The following is a 26,975-nucleotide window of genomic DNA, read 5'->3' as shown; positions in this document are numbered from 1 at the left end:
ATCACCATCTAATATACAATGACCATTGAAATTCTAAGTTGAAGCTTATAGTACAAGACATTGAGTCTCTCTGTGCAAAATTTTAGGTTTCTATCTTGCATAATAAAGATTATTTTGCACTTTGAAATATGTATGTTTTGAGCAAAAAACAAAAAAATCGAAAAATGCAAATGCCTGTATCTCTGAAACTATTGGTGATAGGAAGCTCAAGTTTTGGGGATTAACTTCTTTTAATAGTATCTCTGATCCCTCCAAATTTCATTGAAATATGAGATGGTCGAGCATAACCTCTTGTTGATTTGGCATGGAATGACTCATCTCGCCACCCATAACAAACACACTCAAAAAAAAGTTGAGCTAGAGGTAAAATAAGAATGAAAAGTTTATAGGACTTTCCAGGAACACCATTTTGAAAGATTCCATAATAAGCATGTTAATTCATAATAGGTGAGGGTATCATGCTTGGGTATAAAAGGAGAATTCATCAAAAGCTCAGTCTTTGCAAACATGATGGGCTGTGCCCTTTGTTCCAAAATTCATGAGAGAATTGTTAGTCAATTCAAAAAGAACATTTCTCAATGCAAAATTGCAGAGAATTTAGGTATTTCAAAATCTAAAGTACTGGTACATAATATTGTGAAAAGATTCAGGGAATTCTGAGACATCTCACTGTGCAAAGAGCAAGGTCAGAAACTGTCATGCTCCACTCTGGACATCCACTCTGGAGATTACGAATCTCTCACACCAGCACTGATCCGAATCCGGAATGGGAATTCCTTCATGCCTGCATTCACTTCCTGGTTTTCTCTGCTGTTATAAAAACGCCATTCTCAGACAGGAACTTTGCCAGAACATCTCGCTTTGCTTCTAGCCGTTTCTGTGCCTCTGTTATGTTTCATGGTGGTTTGCTCAAGCTCATTTTTCTATTTCATGGTTTTTGCGCTAAGGGTTTATTCTAATTCATGATTTTTGCACTAAGGGTTTATTCTAGTTCATGTTTTTTTGCATTAGGATTTTTTTTCTTGTTTTTTTTTTTGTCCTCGCATTTTTTTGTCCTTGCCTGTTTCGTCTTTCTGTCTAGTTTTCTGTCTCTTGTTATCTGGATTATTTTTGCCATTTGTTTTTGTCCCCTTTGTTTACCCTTGTGCCACGCCCTTTTCCCTGGATTAAATCTCTCTATTTATTTTATTACTGTCTGTGTTCTGCTTGTGGATCCTTATCCCACCACACCTTCATGACCCCTAACAGTACGTTCTGGCCAACATGGATCCAGCGGAACTCACCCATCTGAGAACAGCCATCCAGCAGCAAGGGACTCTCCTCGGGACCCATCAGCAAGACCTCCAACAGATTACACAGGACATCGCCACCCTGTCCAACTCCCTCAACTTCCTCACCACACAAATGCAGCACTATCAAGCAGAGGTGGGGACTTGAGACTTGGGGACTTGGACTCGAGTCGACTCGAGTCACTGTTTTCATGACTTGTGACTTGACTTGACAAAACATGAAAATACTTGAGACTTGACTCGGACTTGGAAGTTTAAGACTCGGGACTTGACTTGACTTGACACACGATGACTTGAGTGACTTGAGTGTTATTTCCATCGTGTTTTTATTGTGAAAATAAAATGTAATATGCACATACTTCAGTAATTTTGATTGCACTGCCGTTGCGTTGTCACCGCCCTGTCCATCAGGCACGCTCTCTGCGCGGGCTATATACCGGCACGCCCCATGCCACGATGTGTTCACAGATTTCACATCATATCATCATGTCAGCCATCCCAAGAGTAATCACTTTCAGCTTCAAGGGCTACTGCCTAGAAGGTAAACGACGAACGGCGCAGTGCAAGATTTGCAACGTGACGATTTCTGACAGCCAGACCACGACCTCCAATTTTGTCCGGCATTTGAAGATCCATTCTGCCCAGTAAGTTTATTAATGTGTTGTTATTTGGTGATAGCAGCTAAACTCCTCGTTAGCCAATGTTAGCCACGAGAGTGAGCGGTAGGAGGATTTTAGCCGTTGCAGATGTAGCTAGGGATTCAGTTTATTATTGTGAAATTCTTATGTGAATGCTGGTAAGCAATGTAGTTACGTCAAGTTTAATGATATTGTATATCAGTAGTAGTAAGTTGATTGTGCACTTTGCAGTCGTGATGCTGAATAACATAAGCAGCTTCCTACCCTGTTGTTCTGTTTCAGGGTTAAGCTAATGGTCAGCTTGTGAACATGTACATGTTCATGAGCAGTACAAATTCGTGTAAGTGTGTTCGTGTACATTAGCCAGACTGTCCATAGGGCATAGAGGCAGGGGAGTTTATCATAGCCGTTTGAAATAGCAGTGCAGCAACCTGCACAGTTTTTTCATCACACTATCCGATCAAAAAACAAAAGAAAACTCCGTCCCACTGCCTATCATGCACTATTGAAAAAAGCGCCATGATTTGGATTCACCGGCATGCCACTCGCTGTTTGAATACAGGCTAGCAGCAATACTAAACTCTGCAAAATAGGCTGACTGTGCGCGGGAGTCTCGGTTCCCGCTGTAACACAGTGTTACGAAAATAAATTGTGCAGTCATCCAAACCATGAATTTACATTTAGTATATCAGGCTACCAGGCCGCCAAAACAATGGTTTGAATGACTACAATTTAGAGAGCACAACTCTGTAACTGAACAGGTGCATTGGATATTTCCCAGTGAGGTAATTTAAAAAGTCTCTGGGTAATTGTTCAAGGAAAGATGAATCCCGCGCACTGTCTTTTCCGTATTGTTCCTGAAACGTTGCACTTGTGGTAAGGAGGACAGCGCGTTAGCCACGACCGAAACGTTGTGAGCAAAGTTCCTGTGGAAAGGAATGCGTGGGATGCATATTTCATTTAACATTTATTTTCATAACAATCTATTATAGTGGGAACCAAGACTCCCGCGCCAAAGTCGTTCTATATGTCCCTGCTCCGCACAGGCTGAGGCAGCCTCAGAGAGTGAGAGAGCACTTTTACACACACCTCTGTAGCTTGTCATATGGGGTAAGATGATGTCACTTTTGCACAGGCGAACAGGTCTTCTTTTTGAGACCTAAATTATGTCTGACACATTTCTCTATCCTTTGTTTTTTTTTTACTGGCGCAAACATACATCGAAGTCACTTCAGGTTTCTCCACGTGTATCTTATTAATAATAATCATCTCATCTGACGTGATTAGAGATTGGAGGAGCTCATGCCCTGTTAACCCAAGGTGTCGTCCTACCCTCTTTTAACTACGCACATAACAGAATGCCAATTCTCTGTTTATTTTTCTTGTTGGCTGATGACAATGTGAGAAACTTAGTTGGCTTTCAATCTTGCAATCAGTTTTGCCATCAATAAATAACTTTGTGACATTATTACTGTTTTGTTTTATGTATTTTACAGAATGAGTATTTAAAATGCGAATATTTAACAGGTTGGGCACATGTGCCAGGGAAGTTTACTGACATTTACTTATGTATTGCCTTTTCAATGTATTAAATTCATATTCTGCTGCTAAAATTACGCCAATATGCCTAAGGTGACTTGACTTGGACTTGACTTGACTTATTATAGGACTTGACTTGACTTGACATAGCCTGTGACTTGACTTGACTTGACATAGCCTGTGACTTGACTTGACTTGACTTGACTTGCCCAAGACAAAAAAGACTTGGGACTTACTTGGGACTTGAAGGTTAAGACTTGAGACTTACTTGAGACTTGCACATGTGTGACTTGGTCCCATCTCTGCTATCAAGCCATGCCTACCTCTGCCCAGCAGTCTCCAACTTCAGCTCCTGCCACTGCCTTTTCCCACGAGCTGAGACTCCCAGCGCCTCAGCCCTACGATGGAGAGCCAGGTACTTGTAGATCGTTCTTGTCTCAATGCTCATTGATCATGGAGCTGCAACCTCTGACCTTCCCCACAGAATGCTCCCAGGTGGCATATATCATCACACAACTCACTGGCAGGGCCAGGGAGTGGGGAACAGTGGTGCGGGACGCCAACTCTCCCTTCTGCTCCTGTTTCAAAGATTTCTCCCAAGAGATGAGGCGAACTTTTGACTGCTCTCTGTCCGGCCGGGAGGCTGCTAGGGAACTTATGGAGCTGTGGCAGGGGTCACAGTCTGCCTCAGACTATGCCATCGAGTTACGGACATTGGCGGCATCGTGCAGTTGGAATGAGAATGCCCAGGTCGACGCGTTCCTGCATGGCTTGTCTGACATCATTAAGGATGAGCTGGTATCACGGGAACTGCCATCGGACCTCTCCAGTCTCGTGGACCTCGCCAACCACATCAACGCCCAGATCCAGCAATGGAGGAGAGAGAAGACCCGCCCCAGCTTCACCTCCTGCCTCGTCCGTCAAACCTATGCAGGTAGACTGGGTACAGGTGTCAGTGGAGGAACGACAATACCGGTGGAGCACAGGGTCCTGTTTCTACTGTGGTCAGCGAGGACACACCTGCCGAGCCTGCCTGCTAAAAGGACGAGTCCCACCAGTGAATCGAGAGGACCTGGTGGGCAACCCTCGGAACCAGCCCCCCGCTGATCGACCATTACTCCCTGTCATCATTATCCATGACAACCAGCATCACCATCTCCAGACCCTCATTGACTCAGGGGCAGACAGGAACCTAATCTGCTCCGCCACTGCCAAACGTCTGGGAATTCCGCTACTCACCCTCGACGTCCCTCTCACAGTCCTGACACTCAATGGCACCGGCTTGACCACCATCACCCACCTTACCACCCCGCTCACCCTGAGGATTTCTGGTAACCACTCAGAAACCATCCAGCTCTATGTCATGAACAACCCCCACGTACCCATCATCCTAGGATTACCCTGGTTAACACTGCACAACCCTCACCTAAACTGGGCCAATAACACCATCCTAGGCTGGAGCCATTCCTGCCTAGCTTCCTGCCTGAACTCCGCTCTGCCTCCCGCCAGACCACCACAGCCTCCAGCCAGTGAGTTTCCCGACCTCTCTCATGTGCCTTCGGAATACCTGGACTTAAGACTTGTTTTCAGCAAGATCCAAGCAGTGTCCCTCACTCCTCACAGACCCTATGACTGTGGAATCAACCTCCTGCCCAGGACAGTGCCACCCAAAGGACGACTCTACTCTCTGTCTCCTGTCAAAAGGCAAGCTATGGAGAAGTACATCTCTGAGTCTCTGGCAGCTGGGATCATCTGCCCTTTTTCCTCCCCAGCAGGGGCTGGATTCTTCTTCGTGGATAAGAAGTTGTCGCTCCGCCCATGCATTGATTATTGAGGTCTCAACGCCATCACAGTCAAGAACCACTATCCGCTACTGCTTATGACTACGGCCTTTGAACTACTCCAGGGAGCCAAGACATTCACCAAGTTGGACTTACGCAATGCCTACCATCTCATCAGGATCAGGGAGCGGGACGAGTGGAAGATGGCCTTCAATGCCACCACTGATCACTACGAGTACCTCGTGGTCCCTTTCGGCCTGACCAACATGCCCGCAGTCTTCCAGGCACTTGTCAACAACGTCCTGAGGGACTTTCTCAACATCTTCGTTTTCATGTACCTGGATGACATCCTGATCTTCTCTTGCTCCCTGGAGGAACATCGGGGCCACGTCTGGCAGGTCCTCCAGTGCCTGCTAGAAAATAAGCTATCCATCAAGTTGGAGAAAAGTGAATTTCACCAAAGCTCTGTCTCGTTTCTGGGGTTCATCATCTCCCCAGCTAGGATCCAGATGGACCCCCTCAAGCTTGAGGCAGTCGCTGACTGGCCCATCCCATCCTCGTGACGAGAGCTCCAGCATTTCTTGGGATTCGCTAATTTCTACAGGCACTTTATCCGCAACTTCAGCACAGTGGCCAGACCTCTCACAGCTTTAACCTTGACTAAGACCTCATTCAAGTGGGGGAGGAAGCAGAGAGAGCCTTCTCCATGCTCAAGCACACATTCACCACAGCACCCATTCTCACCATACCCAATCCCACAAAACAGTTTATCGTGGAGGTCGACGCTTCTGAGTCTGGGGTCGGAGCCATCATCTCCCAAAAGGCCAATGATAACAAGGTCCACGCCTGCTCCTTCTTCTCTCGCCGGCTGTCCCCTCCTGAATGAAATTACGACATCAGCGACAGAGAGCTGTTAACCGTCAAGCTAGCCTTAGAGGAGTGGAGGCACTGGCTCAAGGGGTTGGATCTTCCCTTTCTCGTCTGGACCGACCACAAGAATCTGGAATACCTCAAATCTGCCAAATGCTTTAACTCATGGCAAGCCCGATGGTCTCTCTTCTTCTCCCGTTTCCAATTCACACTCTCCTACCACCCAGGCTCCAAGAACGGCAAGCCCGACGCCTTGTCCAGGATATTCTCTGGCCGCCAGGAGGAGTCTAGTATGCCTGAAACCATCCTCCCTCCACACTGTCTAGTGGGGGCCACCCTACTTGAGGTAGAGACATTGGTGCAGAAGGCCCTGGAGCAGGACCCCGGAGAAGGTAACTCAAGCAACATACCACCTAACCATCTGCTTGTTCCCTGTTCTGTGTGAACCCAGATGCTACAGTGGGGTCATGGCTTCAAGTTGGCTTGTCATCCTGGAGCTGCTCGAACCCTAGCACTCATCCAACAGCGCTTCTAGTGGCCATCCATCAAGGAAGATGTCCAGGAGTTTGTGGCAGCCTGTGACACATGTGCCCAGAACAAGACAGCCAATTGCCCCCCCCCCGTCAGCCTGCTAAGACCCCTCCTGATTCATCATCGACCCTGGTCTCACACTGCCCTGGACTTCGTCACAGGACTCCCCAACTCAGGTGGCAACACATGCATCCTCACAGTTATTGACCAGTTCTCCAAGACAGTCCATTTCGTCCCTCTGCCCAAGCTTCCCACAGCTAAAGAAACTGCCAAATTACTCATCCTTCATGTTTTCCACCTACACGGACTCCCCACTGACATCGTTTCCAACCGGGGTCCTCAGTTCACTGCACAATTCTGGAGGGCCTTCTGCAAACTCATCGGGGCCTCCTGTAGCCTCTCCTCAGAGTTCCATCCTCAAACCAGTGGCCAGGCAGAACGGGCGAATCAAGCTTTGGAGGTGGCACTCAGGTGCATGACGTCCAGGGATGCCGCTTCTTGGAGTAAGTACTTACCTTGGGTCGAGTACGCTCACAAAACTCTCCCTTCATCTGCCACAGGCCTCTCGCCCTTCCAGTGCTCCCTAGGTTACCAACCACCACTCTTCCCCAACCAAGAGGAGCAGGTCGCCATACCCTCAGCCCAGACCTTCATATGCGGCATCAGGAGGAGGATGTGGGCATCGGCTTGGAGAAGACTCATTTGCTCCACCCAAGCATCCAAGAGGCAGGCTGACAAACACCACTCTAAGGCACCCACTTACTGGGTGGGGCAGCGAGTCATGCTCTCCATGTGCCATCTGCCACTCAGAACCATCTCCCGCAAGCTGGCGCCCAGATACCTAGGACCCTTCCTCATCAGCAAGGTAATCAATCCATGTTCCATCAGACTGGCATTACCACTTACCATGCAACGTATTCACCCCACTTTCCATGTGTCACTGCTTACCACTGGTCTCTAGTTCTTCACAACACATGTTTGTGGAAGTGTATGGTATAATGGCACAAACAAAGAAGATTTCTGAGGACCTCAGAAAAAGCATTGTTGATGCTGATCAGGCTGGAAAAGGTTACAAAACCATCTCTAAAATGTTTGGATTCCACCAATCTATAGTCAGACAGATTGTGTACAGATGAAGGAAATTCAAGACCATTGTTACCCTCCCCAGGAGTGCTTGACCAACAAAGATCACTCCAAGAGCAAGGTGTGTAATAGTCGGCAAGGTCACAAAGGACCCCATGGTAACTTCTAAGCAACTGAAGAGCCTCTCTCACATTGGCTAATGTTAATGTTCCTGAGTCCACCATCAGGAGAATACTGAACAATAATGGTGTGCATGGCAGGGTTGCAAGGAGAAAGCCACTGCTCTCCAAAAAGAACATTGCTGCTCATCTGCAGTTTGCTAAAGATCATGTGGACAAGCCAGAAGGCTAATGGAAAAATGTTTTGTGGATGGATGAGACCAAAATAGAACTTTTTGGTTTAAATGAGAAGTGTTATGTTTGGAGAAAGGAAAACACTGCATTCCGGCATAAGAACCTTATCGCATCTGCGAAACATGGTGGTGGTACTATCATGGTTTGGGCCTGTTTTGCTGCATCTGGGCCAGGACGGCTTGCCGACATTGATGGAACAATGAATTCTGAATTATATCAGCAAATTCTAAAGGAAAATGCCAGGACATCTGTCCATGAACTGAATCTCAAGAGAAGGTGGGTCATGCAGCAAGACCCTCAGCACACAAGTCATTCTACCAAAGAATGGTTAAAGAAGAATAAAGTTAATGTATTGGAATGGCCAAGTCAAAGTCCTGACCTGAATCCAATCGAAATGTTGTGGAAGGACCTGAAGAGAGCAGTTCATGTGAGGAAACCCACCAACATCCCAGAGTTGAAGCTGTTCTGTATGGAGGAATGGGCTAAAATGTCTTCCAAGCCGGTGTTTCACCGGAAACGTTTAGTTGCAGTTATTGCTGCACAAGGGGGTTACACCAAATACTGAAAGCAAAGGTTCACATACTTTTGCCACTCACAGATATGTAATATTGGATCATTTTCCTCAATAAATAAATGACAGAGTATAATATTTTTGTCTCATTTGTTTAACTGGGTTCTCTTTATCTACTTTTAGTACTTATGTGAAAATCTGATGATGTTTTAGGTCATATTTATGTAGAAATGTAGAAAATTCTAAAGGGTTCACAAACTTTCAAGCACCACTGTGTGTGTGTGCGCGTGTGCGCACGCCCGCACACACACTTATACGCTCAGTTTAGACTGCAGTTACATTCTCAGATTCCTCATAAAAATATTAAAGTATTTATATCTTAGTCCCCTCCTGCTTTTATGATACTGTCATTCACAAATTTATAGTACAATATTAACCACTTTTAGCCTGTCACTTGACACAAGCCTTCTCTTTAATATTTATGATAGTTCAAAACATTGAACAATTAAATATTTGCAAGGCCATCCATGAATGTAAATCCCTTCCTCCTGGCTGACTTTGCACATAAAAAAAGTGTCTGTAAAATACAGAATTGTAGATAGATCTGTTTTATGTTCAATACATATGTTTTATGTTTCTGTTGAAAATGTTTGTTGTTTATTAATGTTTATGATTTAACAAAATCTGAATTATGTTCTGAAGTTAAGCAATTTTAGTTTTATTCACGTTTAGATTTCAAAGGATTAAGCCAACAATTTCCAATATAATCTTGATATACTGCATCTGTTGTGTGTTACCACAGACAGTTTGACACATTTCTGTATAAAAGGAAACAACAGCAGAGCAATTCCAGCGTTATGGACGTGACACTTGAACTCAAAATGGCAACAAATGACCCAGTGCATGTTTTATTGTCTCCCAGTATTTAAACAGGTGTTGCATATTTTAAGGCTGTACCATACTGGAGAAGTGATAGAACAAGAACAATTCCCATAGTACATCTAGGGCATGCCAGAAAATGCCAATAAAAGATGCGTTATGGATGTGACAGAAAAAGTGTCACTTTTCTTGGGTGACTGTACATTTTTATCAAACTCTGTGAAATTGTAAACCTAATGTCGAAATGGAGAGATCCATTTGATAGAGGGGTCCAAGGTGAATATTAAAAAATCTTTGTTTAAAATATTTTGTATTTCATGCAGAGTTTCGGAAGGAAAAGTCAGCGTTATGGATGTGACGAAATTCCGTTATGGATGTGACGCGTCTGAAATAGACATGGCATATAGGGTTGGGCGGTATTACGGTAAGAAGGTATCCCGAGGTATCCAAAAGTACCAACGGTATCGGTCTCATTACCGTCATTTTAAAAAAATATATAATATCTAAATAAATATGGAGTACATGAGGTCATAATATAAAATAATAAATTGAAGATCATCCCGAATAACTGTGTGATCGTATTTTCACTAATTCTATCAATTTCCTAAAGAAGTTCTCATCGCGTGCAGGGTTGTTTATGTCGTTACCATGGCAACCCTGCGTGACATTTGGAGTCTGACAGAAAGCTTCGCAAGAGACTGAGACCGGGGGTGTCATGGCTCAGATGGCTAAGGCACCGTACCATAAATCCGGGGACCCGAGTTCGATTCCGACCCGAGGTTATTTCCCGATCCTGTCTCTCTCTCCCCCGCTCATTTCCTGTCTCTCTATACTGTCCTATCTATAAAAAAAAAAGAGAGAGAGACTGAGACCGCGGTTGAAAGATGGCAAGTCAAGATAATGAGTTAGTGGCAAAAAAAAATACAACATCGGCAGTGTGGCAGTATTTTGGTTTCAAACCAAACGAAAAATCTAATATGTCCCCTAAGGCACACCATAGCCTGGGGTACTCCACTTCCACGAGATCTCTCCAATGAGTTGTGTTTTGAGTAGGTTACATGAGTAACAACAAGGTAAAATAATATAACGTATGACATTTGGGATGTGGGTAATAAACGTTTGAAATGTCATCTACTGAAGAAACGGAAGAAAACATCGTAGCGTAAACTGTTAGGTTTCTGGTGGGAATTAGCAATGCGCTTGCTATCTTTGTTGGGTGTGTTAAACCGTATGGATTTAAGTGGAATAATTGTAAGAGTTATGTGATCAAGACAACGTTTTAAGCAAGGTAAGGCCATTTGATTATTAATTTCCCCGCCATGGCATGACGTGGGCCCATATGATTTTGCCTTGTGCAGCTATCACGCATTTGAATTAGGTTCGCCTCATTTGCGCTGAAGAATATGGTTTATCGCGCAGTCTAAACGGACTTGGGTGTTGGTTGATTCTTTTTCTTTTCTTTTTTTTATTTCCCATGCTTGAAAGGGTATGATCCTGCTCATCGTGTACTTTTTTTTTTGATGGAGTAGGTGAAATAGTGCTGCAAATGGCGTTTCAACGCAGACATGTGTAAACGACAGTTGAATGCTATTTTCAAGATGAAGGAAGAGTTGCGTGATGCTTTGAAATATCTCTTAATCCATTCATCAATGCACAAAATTCGCTTTGCTGCTTAATCCATACCACAATGCACATAATTCGCTATGCTGCTTTTAAATAGTACATTTGAGGCATAGGCGCACGTTACACAGTAGGCCGAAACAAAATATTATTTTTTTTCTCGGTAATACCGTATACCCCGGGAAAACACAGAGACAGTTTAAAGGTATCAAAATTTGGATACCGCCCAACCCTAATGGCATATGTTTAGAAAATCAGCAATTTAACCACCATAACCCTTTGAAAAACTCTCTAAATATCAGCTAAAACTATCAAAGTTCTTAAATAATATTTAGGATGGCTATTGTTTTGCTGTTTTGTGGATTTTAGCATACATTTCTGTGGCTTGTGGCAATAATATAGAATTGTACATGATCAAAGTTGATTTTAGCTTGGGGTTTACATTATAAGAAAGAAAGACTGACAGTGACGTATTAGGTTGGTTACAAATTGGTTCAACTTATTCACATCTGTAAAATACAGGCCTAGGTGATATCTCTGGGAGTGGTTTTGATGTATTACATGTTGCTTTATTTTTGCATGGTGAGGTTGACATTTACATGGAATTGCCCAGCAACAACAACAACGACAAGCCTCATTGATACGCATTAAATTTAAGGACAGTCACTTAATTCTGCCAGTTAGCAACAGAGACATGTGAATATTATATAGTGAAGTCCATTACATATTAACAGTCTCTGATTACATTATACAACGTCAAATCTCAGTAGTGCCACAACCATGTGTAGCTGGGAGCCAAGGGGGTGATATTGTCCATGCTCTCTGGGTGGGAGGGGTGATGTACTTTATCTCACCTGTCAATTACAGCAACACTAGTCAATTGTGGGTGTCTGTGAGTTCATGGGTGTGGAAGAGGGCTTCTATCTGTGTGTTACATTGCCTTGTGAAAAGATGGCTTCATGTGTCTTAGATGAAACATGTTTTAGACTTCATCCCAACTGTGAAGCATGTGTTAGACTTCACCCTAACTGTTGTATGATAGAGGAAAACTGGCTGGTGGGTATGAATTGGCAGGTGACCAAATTAGAGTGAAAATCAGGGAAACAAAGTAATTTCAGTTATTTGCATTTTTATGTGGTACTACTAATTTTTCTTCTTTTTTATTTATTTTTTATTTATTTTGATCTAGCAGTGGTAGCCAGTTCATTTCTTTCTTTCTTTCTTTCTTTCTTTCTTTCTTTCTTCAGTATATTTAAAAAAAACAATTATGTATTCATTTCACTTGGCTAAATCTGACAGTTCAGTACAAGCTTTTTAGTGGTAATTCATTTGACTGGTCTCTAATGACATTTGTCTTTCAATTCTCATACTGATTGTACACTCATCCTCACCTCCCACACAATCCCCAGTTCACCATGGCTCCCACCACCTCCACTCACATTGGATGGAGCAACCTCAGGAAATTGGAAAAAGAATGAAAATCAACAACAAGAATACAAAAACAACAAAAAAGGAGTATGCAGCTATATTCTTAATTCCTCTGAAGCTGCATGACAAAATAACTTTGTCTTCTTTAAGATGAGTGTTGTCATAAAAGCACCTGCAAAACCTGTTGTTTTTTTTGTCATCTCTTTTAAGTGCTAAAGTTGACATGGTATTTTCTTCCTCTGATCAAGATAGAACTCTGAAAAACAAGCCAAATATAGATGCTTTCATTTCTTACCGCTTGATGGTGAGTGTAGAGATTTCACACATTTATGGCTAAATTAGTAGCAGCAGCAATACATGCTTGCTAAGGTGCCACATCAAAATGATTAAAAAGTACAGCATTACATCTTTACCCTCCTGATATCAAAACAGATGAAAAGAGTGACTGAAGTATCAGGAAGTACAAATATCCATAGTTATTCAGCTACCACATAAAACACAAATACCATCAGTGCTGTTTCTCAGTCAATTTAGCAAAATTTCCTCCAGTGTTGATCAGATAGTTGCACGCATGATTTGTGTCTTAATTGTGAGGAGATTATTTGGTGATTTGGGGCCAAATGCAATGACTGACAGGAAACAATGATCATGGATTTCCCATGGCTAATCTGCCATCGAGATGAGTCTCTCCAAGTGAATTAAATTTAATTTAATTATGGAGTTAAACAGCATTATCGCTGTGGGCCTGGAACATTAGTAACGGAAGGAAATGAGAGGAAAAGAGGTGGGGAGATGAGATGGAGAGGAGACAAAATGAAGAGGATAAAGGGCTTCAGGGGTTCTAGAGGAGAGAATATAAAGGTACAAAATGAAGAAGAAAGGAACAGGAAAGGAATTCTTATGTTCAAGAAGAGTTGGAGAGGAAATAAGGAGGGGTTTAGTGTTGAGATTTGTACCTGTTGCCTTAGTGACAGCAGCCTCAGCTGGGGCACTGGGCTCACCTATGCCGACACTGTTCATGGCTGCCACCCTAAACTTGCACTGAACCCACAGGCTCAAGCCCACTACAATGACACATGTCATCTGGCCAGGCACAGAATCAGGTATTAGAATTAAAGAAATGGAGACACAAATAAATGGCCTCTGCATGTGAATTAAGACACAAAATTAAGCCTAAGTTGGTGAGTGTTACAGATCGTCATGCCATACATAACTACTTACACAATAAGGCAATATACCATGCTGTATATGTTTATTTGAGTAAACATTTAAGTCAAAAACTGGAATGGCCTGTTTGTATAGAAACAATATATTTTTTAAGTTTATAGTCAGTGTTTTAATGCTTTTTGATTACATATTGTAAATCAATGTCAATGTTGTTTTATTAAAAATAATAATATAATATTAACATTATTATGGAATTCAAATAATAAACATATGCTAGAAGTTAATATGATATTAAACACTCACTGAATACTTTATTAGGAACACTATACCAATACTGGGTAGGGCCTCCTTTTTCTCTCAAAACAGCCTCAATTCTTTGTGACATGTATTCCACAAGATATTGGAAACATTCATTTGAGATTCTGGTCCTTGTTCACATGATTTCATCATGCAGCTCTTACAGATTTGTCAGGTGCACTTTCCTGCTGTGAAACTCCCATTCAAAGATGTTCTATTGGCTTCAGATCCAATGACTGGGAGAGCCAGTGAAGAACACTGAACTCAATGTCAAGTTCATGAAACCAATTTGAAATTACTTTTGGTTTGTAAAAAGCAACAACATTTGTGCCAGCAACAATACTCAAATAGGTTGTAGTATTCAAGCAATAAATGACTGGTATTAATGGGCCCAAAGTATGCCAGCCAAACATTCCTTACACCATTACAGCACCTCCACCAGCCTGGACTGTTGACACAAGGCAGGTTTGGTCCATGGATTCATGCTATTGGTGCCAGATTCTGACCTGACCATCTGTGTGACACAGTGGAAATTGAGATTCATCAGACCAAGCTACATTTTCCCAGTCTTCAATTGTCCAATTTTGGTGAGCCTGTGCCCACTGCAGCCTCAGATTTCTGTTCCTGGCTGACAGAAGTGGAACACACTATCTGCAGCTGGAGCCCATCCAACTCAAAGTTTGGTGTGTTGAACATTCTGAGACGCTTTTCTATGCACCACAATTGTACCGAGTGGTTGTATGAGATACTATAGCCATTCTGTCAGCTGAAGCCAATCTGGCAATTTTCCACTAACCTCTCCCATCAACAAGGAGTTTCTGTCTGCAGAACTACTGCTCACTGAAGGTTTGTTCTTTACAGCATCATTCTGAGTAAATATGAGACACGGTTGTGTTTGAAAATCTCAGGAGATCAGCAGTTATATAAATACTCAAATCAGCTTGTCTGGTGCCAACAATCATATCATCATTAAAATCACTGAGATTTTATTTTTCCCCATGTGAATATTACCCAAAGCTGATGTCTCATATCTGTATGATTTTATGCATTGCCCTGCTACCACACAATTGGTTGATTAGATAATTGCACAAACGTGTAGGTGTAGTGGTCCTAATAAAGTGCTTAATAACTGTATTTTCAAGACTTCAGATGATAACACAAGTGGCAAAGTTGGAAAACCCCTTGGACCTTGGTGACTATATGTGCAAACATAAACTTGATAACACCTATAAAAAAAGACAGTTGATTTCCTAGTATCTTTGGAGGACTGCATCTTTTACATGAGCAAAATAGCACATCTTGTCAATTTTGTTCATTTGGCTTAATGAAGATGCAGTTTGCGTTTTTCCAAAACCGGGGGGTCTCAATACAATCACTGGCAACATGATTTATTGAACCTGAAAGTACCTTTGGGATTGCTGATCAGCAAATTAATATAGCCAAAGAGCAGGTTTTCAATTTTTGTCAATTGAAAATACAATTATAAATCATGTAAATTAAAAATTTTATCGAAATAATATTTCAGCAAAATCAGACAGCTCTGCAAAATTGTTACCCAATATTATTTGGGTAAAGTCCACAGTCATCTGATGCTGAAAACATTGAAACCAAGTCACTGAAAAGATTTTCATTGACCTAGCGCTTATTAAAAGAACACACAGTCATGTCTACACTCTTCGATTCATTTATCTCACTGCTATTAGTCTGTGTTATACTGGAGTTTCAAGTTCATTTTCAGGAGTCTTTCTGAGTATATATTATCCCCCCCCCCCCCCCCCCCTTACTTTGCATGTGATGTATTTCATGAAAATGTTCTTTGTAACTCAAATGCAAAATGTCCACAATTTGTACAAGTAAACTGTCCCACTGCCCATGCAAATTACTTACAGTAACTGGATAACTTTAGTTGGTGAAAGACATGTTAAATCTCAAAATATATTTATGGTTAAAAGGGCTTCAGAATATAAATGGACTTGATTTGGTGTCAGAATGGTTTCTCCAAAATACAGTGTTGCAAAGGTTGCAAAGCCACTGTTTTATTTTGATTTTGGCTCATTTGGGGAATTCAACATTGTCTTTTGAGAAACCCGGTTTTATTTTCTCCAGGACTTTTACAAAACATGATTTCAAAAAGACAGTCACCATCAGGACCAATGGACTTGTAATATAATGAAGATGATTTGTTATTTATCTTTTAGTTTCATCAGGACATATGCAAGCTTATAACGCAAGTCCAGGTACCTTGACTTCTACTAGATGTTAAGAAATGACCTACCTGTATGTAATGGTTGCAAGCATGTACATCAGTGTTTTATGTGCAAAGGGTATTTTTGAGAATTAATATTTATTTTATTTGGGTATATGTGGGTATTTACCTGAGTTGAAAACGGGAACTTCTATTTTGAAATGTGACCTCGGCTGTATATGTGTGTATGTGTGTGTGACGTAAGCTACCAATGTAGGCCAGCAAAGCTTTGGATGGACTCAAGCATCGAAGTGTTCGGCTGCAGGAGAGATGCTCATCTCAAAGTTGGACATTAAGACGTTTTACACAAGTTTATGACTGTAAAAGAACTGAAGATATCAAGCCTAACTTTCTCCCATTGTGCACGCAGCCAACGAGGTAATGCTTTGTTTGTCATTTTGTTTATTCATTCTTGTCTGTCATTTAAGTTGTGTGTTAGCTTTGGCTGACGTTATTTTAATACTGTGTATTGTGTATGTTTTTAGTTTTCACGGTTTAGTTTTTGAAGATTGTTGAAGATTAAACCCGTCAAAGAAAACCCCTGCGTCTTCGTGCTTTGGGAGGGAGTTATAGTGAAAACTCGGGACTGTTCATCGACGTCGGAGGTGGAGCAATCCCAAGCAAGAAGATCACGCAGCCTGCTCGTGTCCACGGCGCGTTGCAGCGGTCGTTCCAAGAAGCTCATCGAACACGCACGCTCCTCGTGGCCATGGAACATTGCAGCGGTCGTCTCGCGGATACGCAGATGAGTAGAATGCACATGATCTGACGAACTGAACAAGTGTCAGTAAGCAACACACAAACTGAATCAGCAACGATTTCAAGGCAAAGACATAAAGAACTTGGACACTAACAAGAGTGGACATATAAGGGACTTTGCAAGTATGCTTTAAAGGATTAAGAAAAGATTTAAGTGAAGCTGATTTCAAGTGTGGTGTGTGGTAATGCTACTCGATTTCTAAGTCTAATATCTTGCATTTGAGTATTGCTTCTGAGTTTATTGAAGCTTATGATTTAAGTTAAAGGTTAACACACTTATGTTTGAAGTTGAATGCCTTAAAGCTAAGAGTGAAGGTGTTTCATATTGAAGTCCTTATGTGCCGATTTAAAGTGTGTTTTTGATAATTCACGGTGAAGGCTATTTGCCATCTGATATTTGAGTCTAAGCTACATTTTGAGTTTATATGTGCATTTTGAGGTATTTCAGCACATTACTAGTAATAAGTACAGTGAACAGTATTTGGTTTATTGAACTATTGCAGTGTACAATATTTCAATTCAAATATGCAAGAGACAGATCTAAATAGGTGTTAACATTTTATGCAGACTTTATTTACATTCATTTATCTGAGTAGGTATTTACAGTTAAAGCATTTCATATTCAGCATTTAATATAAAACATTACACACATTTAGACTTTAACATTACAAACATTAAGACTTTATTTACATTTAATATTCAAGTTTACATTTACTACATTTAATAACTTAGTTATTTAATTATGTTAGAAACTAGTGAGTCTACACTTAAGGTAGGGCAAGTTGATGATGGAAGTGAACATCCAGATGGTTCTCTTGAAGACAATGAAGTTGGTTCTCAGCTAGCAGAAGGGCAGCCGCTGAGACGAAGTGAGCGAACTCGTACTCTAACAGAGAAGGGAAAAGCAATGCAAGAAGCCAAAATGAAGTCACTACAACAAAGATTTGATTACATTTACAAGAAATGGCGAACACTTGTTAAATCCTGTAAGCATTCATTATCACAGTCCGCAAAGCCTCTAGCAGAGGATCTACTCAAGGATATTCTTCACGATGTCAAAGGCCTCTCAGCAGATGTTCAGCGTGTCTATGAAGACCTGCGCAGAGTCTCAACACCAGACCAAGACACACAGTGAAGAGTCGACCTGTGTGTACAAGTGTCCAACTTCACTGTTGCCAAAGCCACTGCTTACCTGGGTGGGAAGCTCCCACATGAAGATTAACCAGATTGGCCGGAGGCAGGGTCTCTCTGGAACGCCACCAAAAGTGAATTTGATTCTGTCACTTCTATCTTGAAGGGCGCCTCAGAGCATTTGAACACGTCTTCCGTCAAGCGCCAAGAAGCTGCTGTGGATGCTGCAGCAAGCCAAGCTGTTCTGAAAGTGTTGGAAGAGCAACAAAGATAACAATTGGAATTGCAGCACCTAGAGGCAGAGGCGAACAGGAAGATGGCAGCTCAAGAGGCAGAAGACCTGAAGTGACACCTAGAAAGGGAAGAAGAAGAAATTCAGTGGAGAATTAAAAGAGAAGAGGCAGCTCAAATGAAAGTCAAGCTTGAAGAAAAGCGAATAAGAATAAAGCATTTAGAAACCATGAAAGAGCTCAACGCTGCGCGAGCAAGAATGCAGGTGTACGACCAAGGGCTAAAGTCAAACAAGAGCCTACTGACATCTTGAGCCATGAGGTGGCAGCTAGCCATCAGTTGCCACATCCTGCAAGAGGTCCTCAGTCTTCTGTACCTCTAGCTCCACAAGCTAAAGCAACATCCACAAATCCAAGCACGTCAGAGCTCATTATGATGCTTAGTGATGCAATAAGTGCAAATAGAATTCCTGTTCCTGAACCTTCAATATTCACTGGCGATCCATTGAAGTACAGTGACTGGAAACTATCCTTTCAAACATTGATTGACCAGAAGAATATTAGGGAGAAGGAGATGTACTACCTTCGTAGATATGTAGGTAGGCAAGCCAAGAATGCACTGGATGGATATTTCCTACTTGGCACCGAGTCTGCCTATGTCGCTGCATGGGAGATTCTGGAAGAGCGTTATGGAAACCCATTTACAGTCGCCAAGGCATACCAAGACAAGCTGCAAGCATGGCCCAGAATTGGAGCCAAAGAGAGCACTGAGCTCAGAGAGTTTGTTGACTTTCTCTGTAGCTGTGAAGCAGCCATGGTGCATGTTAAAGCACTGGAGATACTGAATGATTGTAACGAAAACAGAAAGATTCTGGCAAAGTTACCTGACTGGCTAATGGCTAGATGGAACCGGCAGGTGATGGAGAAGGAAGAGCAGAGTGGCCAGTTCCCAAGCTTCAGTCAGTTCGTTACATTCCTGACAAGAGAAGCAAAGATTGCCTGTAATCCAGTTACGTCTTTGCAGTCACTAAAGCAAAGTGAAACTGACCAGGCAAAGCAGCAAAAGCAGCTCAGTGTTAAAGCAAAGACACAAGTTCTAATGAACAGGCCACAAAACCATGTCTGTTCTGCAAAATGAATGGCCATACCTTGCATGTATGCAAAAGGCTTATGGAGAAAGAAGTCTCTGAGAGAGTCAAGTTTGTGCAAGCTGAAAAGCTATGCTTCGGTTGTCTTGAAGCAGGCCATCTCTCCAAGAACTGCAGCAGTAGGAGTCTTTGTGGCATATGCAAGGAGCGTCACCCTACCTGTCTGCATGAGGAAAGAGATAAAGGAGAGCAAAAGTCACAACAAGTTAAACAAAGTGAAAGTCAAGACAAGTCAAACAACCAAAATGAAGAAAAGAATAAGGAAAAGACTCAAACTGAGCAGTCTAAAGAAACTGTCACAACCTGTACTTCAAACAGAGTCATCCAGCATGAAGCTGCTATGCAAACAGCTGCAATAGTTCCTGTCTGGCTTTCGTCTGCCACTCAACCAGCAGATGAGGTGCTTGTCTATGCTCTGTTGGACTCTGAGTGACACAACGTTTGTGCTCAGCGAAGTAGCAGATGCTCTGGATGCAGAGAAAGAACAACTGAAGTTGAAGCTCTCAACTATGGCTCCAAGAACCACTGTAGTTCAGTCTCAGAGTGAGAAACCTTCAAGTTCGAGGCTTTTACTCAGGCAAAAGGATTACTTTTCCTCCAACCTACACACATGACTTTATTCCCGCTAACAGAACTCACATATCCATGAAAGAAACAGCTGAGGCTTGGCCCCATTTAGAGCAACTTCAAGAACACATAGTGCCTCTGCAGAGCTGTGAAGTAGGTCTGCTCATTGGCTACAATTGCTCACAAGCCTTACTCCCACGAGAAGTCGTGTCCGGTCAAGCAAATCAGCCTTATGCTCAACGTACTGACCTGGGGTGGAGTATAGTCGGCCATGGGAATCCTTGTGTAGAGTTCGGAGATGCTATTGGAATCAGTCATCGCATAGTAGTGATGCAAGTCACACCAAGTGTTGATTCTTCTGTTAACTTGAAAGCTGAAGTTCACTATGTCAACAGATGCAAAGTCAAAGAGATTACCCATCCAGACATCATCAAGGTCCTGGAGTCAGACTTCTCAGAAAGAACAGGAGAAGACGACCTGGTGTCTCAAGATGATCTTAAGTTCTTGTCCAAATTGAGAGAAAACATGTCTCAAAGAGACGATGGTCACCTTGAAATGCCATTACCGTTTAAGGATGAAAGACCAAAGCTGCCTGACAACAGGATATGTGCAGTACACCGCTTGAAATGTCTTGAAAGGAAGCTAAGAAGGAATGAAACATACTACAAGGACTATGTGAATTTCATGCATGACATTATCTCTCGTGGTGATGCGGAGAAAATCCCTGAAGAAGAAACTGAAAGCGGTCCGGCCTGGTATATTCCGCATCACGGAGTACATCATCCCCAGAAACCCGGAAAAATCCGCATCGTATTCGACTGCTCCGCTAAGTTTCAAGGCGAGTGTCTCAATGACCATCTGCTTACTAGACCTGACCTTATGAACACACTGGTGGGTGTCCTTTGCAGATTCTGTAAAGATCTTGTTGCAGTCATGTGCAACATCAAAAGGATGTTTCACCAGTTTTATGTGAAAGCTGAAGACCAGGATTACCTACGATTCCTATGGTGGGAGAGTGGTAACCTGGAGGCTACACCATCAACCTACCATATGAGAGTCCACCTGTTTGGAGTGGCCTTATCCCCTGGCTGTGCCAACTTTGGCTTAAAACACCTGGCAGCTCAAGGGCAAGGACTATATGGTGAAGACACCATCCGCTTCATTCAGAGGAATTTCTATGTAGATGATGGGCTCGTAAGTGTTCCCACGGAATGGGAAGCCATTCAGCTCGTCAAGGAAGCCAGAGAGCTTTGTGGCACTAGTAAGCTCAGACTTCACAAGTTCGTCTCTAATAGCGACAACGTGATGATGTCCATCCCAGAGGAGGACCGTGCTGCAATCAAAGATCAAGGCCTGGCTCTCCGTCTACCACATATGGAGAGAGCTCTTGGAGTAGAATGGTGCATTACATCTGACTCATTCAAATTCAGAGTTCAAGTCAAGTCTAATCCATCTACAAGGAGAGGTGTGCTCTTAATGGTAGCCTCCATGTATGATCCATTCGGGTTCATGGCCCCCTTCGTTCTTCTAGGGAAGCAAATTCTCCAGCACATGTGCAGAGAGAAGATCGGATGGGATGAGGAACTTCCGGAAAGCCTGAGATCTCAGTGGGAGTCATGGATTAAAGACCTACCTAACCTATCTGACATGGAAATAAAGAGATGCTACTTACCTTCTCAATTTGGCCCTGTGAAAGAGTACGAACTCCACCACTTCTGTGACGCAAGCACCACAGAATATGGTGTATGTACTTACCTGCGAGCTGTGAGTGAGTCCAACGAAGTTCATTGTAGCTTGGTGATGGGAAAATCAAGAGTCTCCCCCACTAAAGTCATGACGATACCGAGATTGGAACTCTCAGCAGCCGTAGTTTCAGTCAGAGTTAGTGACCTGCTCCGAAACGAGCTGGAGCTCCAAGATCCAAAGGAGTACTTTTGGATAGATTCTACCGTAGTTCTCGGCTACATAAACAATGATGCCAAGAGATTCCACGTGTTCGTAGCAAACCGAATACAGAGAATCAAGTCAAGCACAAACCCTGAACAGTGGGCTTACGTTGCCTCTGAGGAAAATCCGGCAGACCATGCATCTCGAGGGTTGACTGCAGAGCAACTTAAGAACTCCAATTGGTTCTCAGGTCCACAGTTTCTTTGGCAGCAAGAACTACCTCACAGAGAAAGCAAGGTGGGAGAAGTTAAGGATGGTGACCCTGAGCTTCGGAAGGCCCTGATATTCAATACAAAGGCAAAGGAAGACAGGTCATTACTGGACCACCTTGAAAAGTTTTCTGATTGGTCAAGGGTAGTACAAGCAGTTGCCAGACTGAAGAGACTGATCCAAGAACATAAAGGTCTGAAAGAGAGAACCAATGAGAGTACAAGTTTAGGGTGAGAAAGGTCAGATTGTTAGTTAGTGACACATCATTTGACACAAAGGGTAAACCTACAATTAAAACAATTTTTCTTGACAGACCAATACACAAGGTTATTACTTTGATTGAAGCAGATCAGAATGCTTAATGTTTGATTTAACATTTCATGTTTAATAGTAGCCCTGCAATGACCTGGCGACTTGTCCAGGGTGTACCCCGCCTTTCGCCCGCAGTCAGCTGGGATAGGCTCCAGCTTGCCTGCGACCCTGTAGAAGGATAAAGCGGCTAGAGATAATGAGATGAGATGTTTAATAGTAGCCCTGCGATGACCTGGCGACTTGTCCAGGGTGTACCCCGCCTTTCGCCCGTAGTCAGCTGGGATAGGCTCCAGCTTGCCTGCGACCCTGTAGAAGGATAAAGCGGCTAGAGATAATGAGATGAGATGTTTAATAGTTGACTTGCAACAGTTTATCAGGGAAATCCCACATTAAGGTTGATGTGATTTGGTGGGAGTGTAACGGTTGCAAGCATGTACATCAGTGTTTTGTGTGCAAAGGGTATTTTTGAGAATTAATATTTATTTTATTTGGGTATATGTGGGTATTTACCTGAGTTGAAAACGGGACTTCTATTTTGAAACGTGACCTCGGCTGTGTGTGTGTGTGTGTGTGTGAGAGACGTAAGCTTCTCAAAGTTGGACATTAAGACGTTTTACACAAGTTTATGACTAAAAGAACTGAAGATATCAAGCCTAACTTTCTCTCATTGTGCACGCAGCCGAGGTAATGCTTTGTTTGTCATTTTGTTTATTCATTCTTGTCTGTCATTTAAGTTGTGTGTTAGCTTTGGATGACGTTATTTTAATATTGTGTATTGTGTATGTTTTTTAGTTTTGAAGATTGTTGAAGATTAAACCCGTCAAAGAAAACCCCTGCGTCTTCGTGCTTTGGGAGGGAGTTATAACCTAGCTTACTGAAAAACAGTACAACACAGATTGTTCCCTAAATAATTATTGAAACATTGCATCCAATGGTTGTATTAAAGCCAGGGTTGTAAATATTCCTATTTTATGGACTTGTTCTTGGATGTCCCTAAATGCATACTTTCAATAATGCATCAGCTATAAACAACAGTCAATGATTATTTATATAAATGTCATGTACAGTAAATGTCTATCTTTATGAGATAAGTATATCTGTTTTTATACATGTTCAGTTACAGAGACTTGTGGAATCTATGGCATGATGCATTTAAGCTTTCTGACAGCTCATGGTAGGAGAGAGTGGGGAGATTTGGGAAAGTTTGTATTCCCATAAATGAATTTTAACCAATCAGATTTTAGATTACAAGAGAAGTTGGATGTTACCCCTGAGAGTAACCTACTTATTTTGGAGCCACGAAGCCAGACATTGCAGCTTTGTCCAGGTATGTGCAGTTAAATATTTTTGTCAAACAAAACTTGTATTTTCTACTTTGCAGTCCGCCTCCATTCTATGGTGTAATGTATGCTGGTGAATTTGGAATTTGTTTGGAATTAAAGTATGATGGATAATGGATAACAAATAATGGGTGAATGGATGGATTAAAGTATGTAACCTAGAGGTACCATATATAATATTATTTATAAAATTTCAATTGTGGGGAAAATACAACATTTAAGGATTTTTTTTTTCACAATGGTCAGATGGGGAGAGTTGTGACAGTTCATGTTACAGGTTTTTTTCTTGTGGTTTACAAATATAAAATTGTTTAAAAGTTTTTTTTTTTTTTTTGTGAAAAATGTGGGAGTGTACCAAGGATTATGCTTATTTCAGTCCTTCTTGAGAATGGAAGTGTTTTGTCTCAAGTTTGGGTAACCTGACATTTTTCTATAGCTGTACTAGCATTGTGTGTTGATACAGTTCATATGTTAGAAGTTTGATAATAATTAATAATTATTCGATGAAGGTGAAGTGAATATCAGTGAATAATAACTGAGACAAAGTTGAGGTTATTATTCACTTATATTCACTAAGCCTGAGGTGGACAATTGTTTTAGTATAAATACACAGGTGATTATTTAAAAAAAAATCAAATAAAAAATCATTTACAACCCTAATTCCAAAAAGAGTTCAGATACTGTGTAAAACATAAATAAAAACAGAATGTAATTTGCAAATCATGGAAAGCCTATATGTGGCAGATCACAGAATCCAGGGACACGTGTCTGCCCGGGGGCATTTTGCGTTATTGACAGATTCAGAAAGTACAGTTTCTAAGCTTTCCAATGATGCCTTCCATGTGGAGATCTGACAATATTTGAAGAATGTGTGGCCTTTTGAAAGTGTATACTTCTTAAAACAGAAAAGGGAGAAAATCGCCCTCAAAGTTTTCCATCTCAGCTACTCTGGGTGTAGGGCGGGCACATAATGGTGCTCATTTGCATGATATTAAGGAAAGCCCTACCCCCTATGAGCTAGCGTGATACTACTTTCATGTAAACAAAGATCACCACATCAATTTTCCTTCCATGCAAAGTATGCCCAAAACAATTATGAAGTACAAAAATAAGTCCTAAAGTATACTTTAACGTTTTGTGGTTGAAAAATTACTCACACCGTAAGAAAGAAAGATAGCACGATGATGACACAACTAACAACACTAGTTTCATGTAAAGCCTTGGTCACAACCGGCCGTACGGAAGGACCGTGCTCCTACAGCCGGTCTACATGCAAAAAACGCAAGAAACGCACGGAGGGCGCGTGTGAAACGCACGAGAGCGCGCATGTGATGTGCTGATTTTCGAGCCGCAGACCGGCCGCAGAGGTTCGTTGTCATGTCAAACAAACTCTACGGGCGCTTACGTTTTTTTCAGGTTGCAAGACAAACTTGCGGCCAACGCGCGTCTTTCTCCATGAACAAAAAACGCAGCGATTTGGGAAACGCCAAAAATCACACGGCCAAAAAATCGTACGTCCGGTTGTGACCTAGGCTTAACCAAACCACAACACTCTCCGTTACATGCAAAAATAACCACACAGTCTTAGATTAATAAACTTACCCCATCAGAAAGAGAAACGGCGCCTTGCACACACCAATGCCTCCGATGGAATGTAATCCTAGAACGGTCCGTGTATAATCCGATCATTCAAGTATTCCATTCAATCTGGAAAATGAGGTTGCGTTTTTTTTTTTTTTTTGCTAGAAATAGTTATCTCCGATGTAAATACCATGTGTCTGTTTGCTTCGCGGTTTTCAGCTCCTCTGCGCTCTGTTTAGCTTGCTCATTCCATAGTGAAATTACATGCCTGTATGCAGTTAAGTACCCATGCGCTCAGCCCGGATCATACAGCTGATTCGCAAAAAAAACAAAACAAAAGACTTAAATCATCATGTGAATGGCCCATATGGTAATTTACCCACACACCCCCAGCAGGCTACAGTCCTGACAAAAACGAGACAATTTGCAACAAAAAATGTATGCTTTTCCAACAAAACAATCTACGGTATTATCTGAAATACTGATCGCATTCTTCAAGATCTCAACTTGCACATGATGGAAAAAAACAAAAATCACAAATTTCGAAAAAAAATGCTTCTTTTGCGATTTTATCTCGGATTCGTTTCGGCCGACATGTCCCTGGATTTGGTGAGGGGTCACATATTTCATTGAAAATAGTATTAAGACAATAAAGCAAATGTTCTCATCTCATTATCTCTAGCCGCTTTATCCTGTTCTACAGGGTCGCAGGCAAGCTGGAGCCTATCCCAGCTAACTATGGGCGAAAGGCAGGGTACACCCTGGACAAGTCGCCAGGTCATCACAGGGCTGACACAGACAACGATCACACTCACACCTATGGTCGATTTAGAGTCACCAGTTAACCTAACCTGCATGTCTTTAGACTGTGGGAGAAACCGGAGGAAACCCACACGGACATGGGGAGAACATGCAAACTCCGCACAGAAAGGCCCTCACCAGTCACAGGGCTCGAGCCCGGACCTTCTTCCTGTGAGGCGACAGTGCTAACCACTACACCACTGTGCCGCCCAAAGCAAATGTTGAAACTGAGAAATGTGACCCCTCACCGAATCCAGGGACACATGTCGGCTGAAACGAATCCGAGATAATCGCAAAAGAAGCATTTTTTTTCGAAATTTGTGATTTGTGTTTTTTTTCCATCATGTGCAAGTTGAAATCTTGAAGAATGCAATCAGTATTTCAGATAATAGATTTTGTTGGAAAAGCATACATTTTTTGTTGCAAATTGTCTCGTTTTTGTCAGGACTGTAGCCTGCTGGCGGGTGTGGGTAAATTTACCATATGGGCCATTCACATGATGATTTAAGTCTCTTTTTTTTTTTTCCGCAAATCAGCTGTATGATCCGAGCTGAGCGCATGGCTACTTAACTGCATACAGGCGTGTGATTTCACTATGGAATGAGTTACTAAACAGAGCGCAGAGGAGCTGACACACCGTGAAGCAAACAGACACACGGTATTTACATCGGAGATGACCATTTCTAGCAAAAAAAACCGCAACCTCGTTTTCCAGATT

General features: G+C 42.2%; 1 protein-coding gene and 1 pseudogene across 8 annotated transcripts in view; one reads left to right on the top strand and one right to left on the bottom strand.

Annotated features, from left to right (window-relative positions):
- The window catches only part of LOC132884570 (contactin-4-like), a 196,177-nt pseudogene that overhangs the window by 63,196 nt on the left and 106,006 nt on the right, over window positions 1-26,975 (bottom strand).
- LOC132885032 (uncharacterized) overlaps window positions 19,835-26,975 on the top strand; it is a 70,492-nt gene continuing 63,351 nt past the window's right edge. For all 8 annotated transcript variants that reach the window (XM_060919273.1, XM_060919275.1, XM_060919269.1 and 5 more), the window contains exons 1-2: window positions 19,835-23,219; window positions 23,328-23,862. In XM_060919273.1, coding sequence (XP_060775256.1) covers window positions 20,145-22,457 — 2,313 coding nt within the window. In that variant the 5' untranslated portion in view covers window positions 19,835-20,144 and the 3' untranslated portion in view covers window positions 22,458-23,219; window positions 23,328-23,862. The remainder of the gene's footprint in view (window positions 23,220-23,327; window positions 23,863-26,975) is intronic.

This window comes from Neoarius graeffei, chromosome 4, assembly GCF_027579695.1.
Source record: "Neoarius graeffei isolate fNeoGra1 chromosome 4, fNeoGra1.pri, whole genome shotgun sequence".
Lineage (NCBI taxonomy): Eukaryota > Metazoa > Chordata > Actinopteri > Siluriformes > Ariidae > Neoarius > Neoarius graeffei.
The sequence above is the reverse complement of the archived record's forward strand: the minus strand, read 5'-3'. Positions and strand labels throughout refer to the sequence as shown.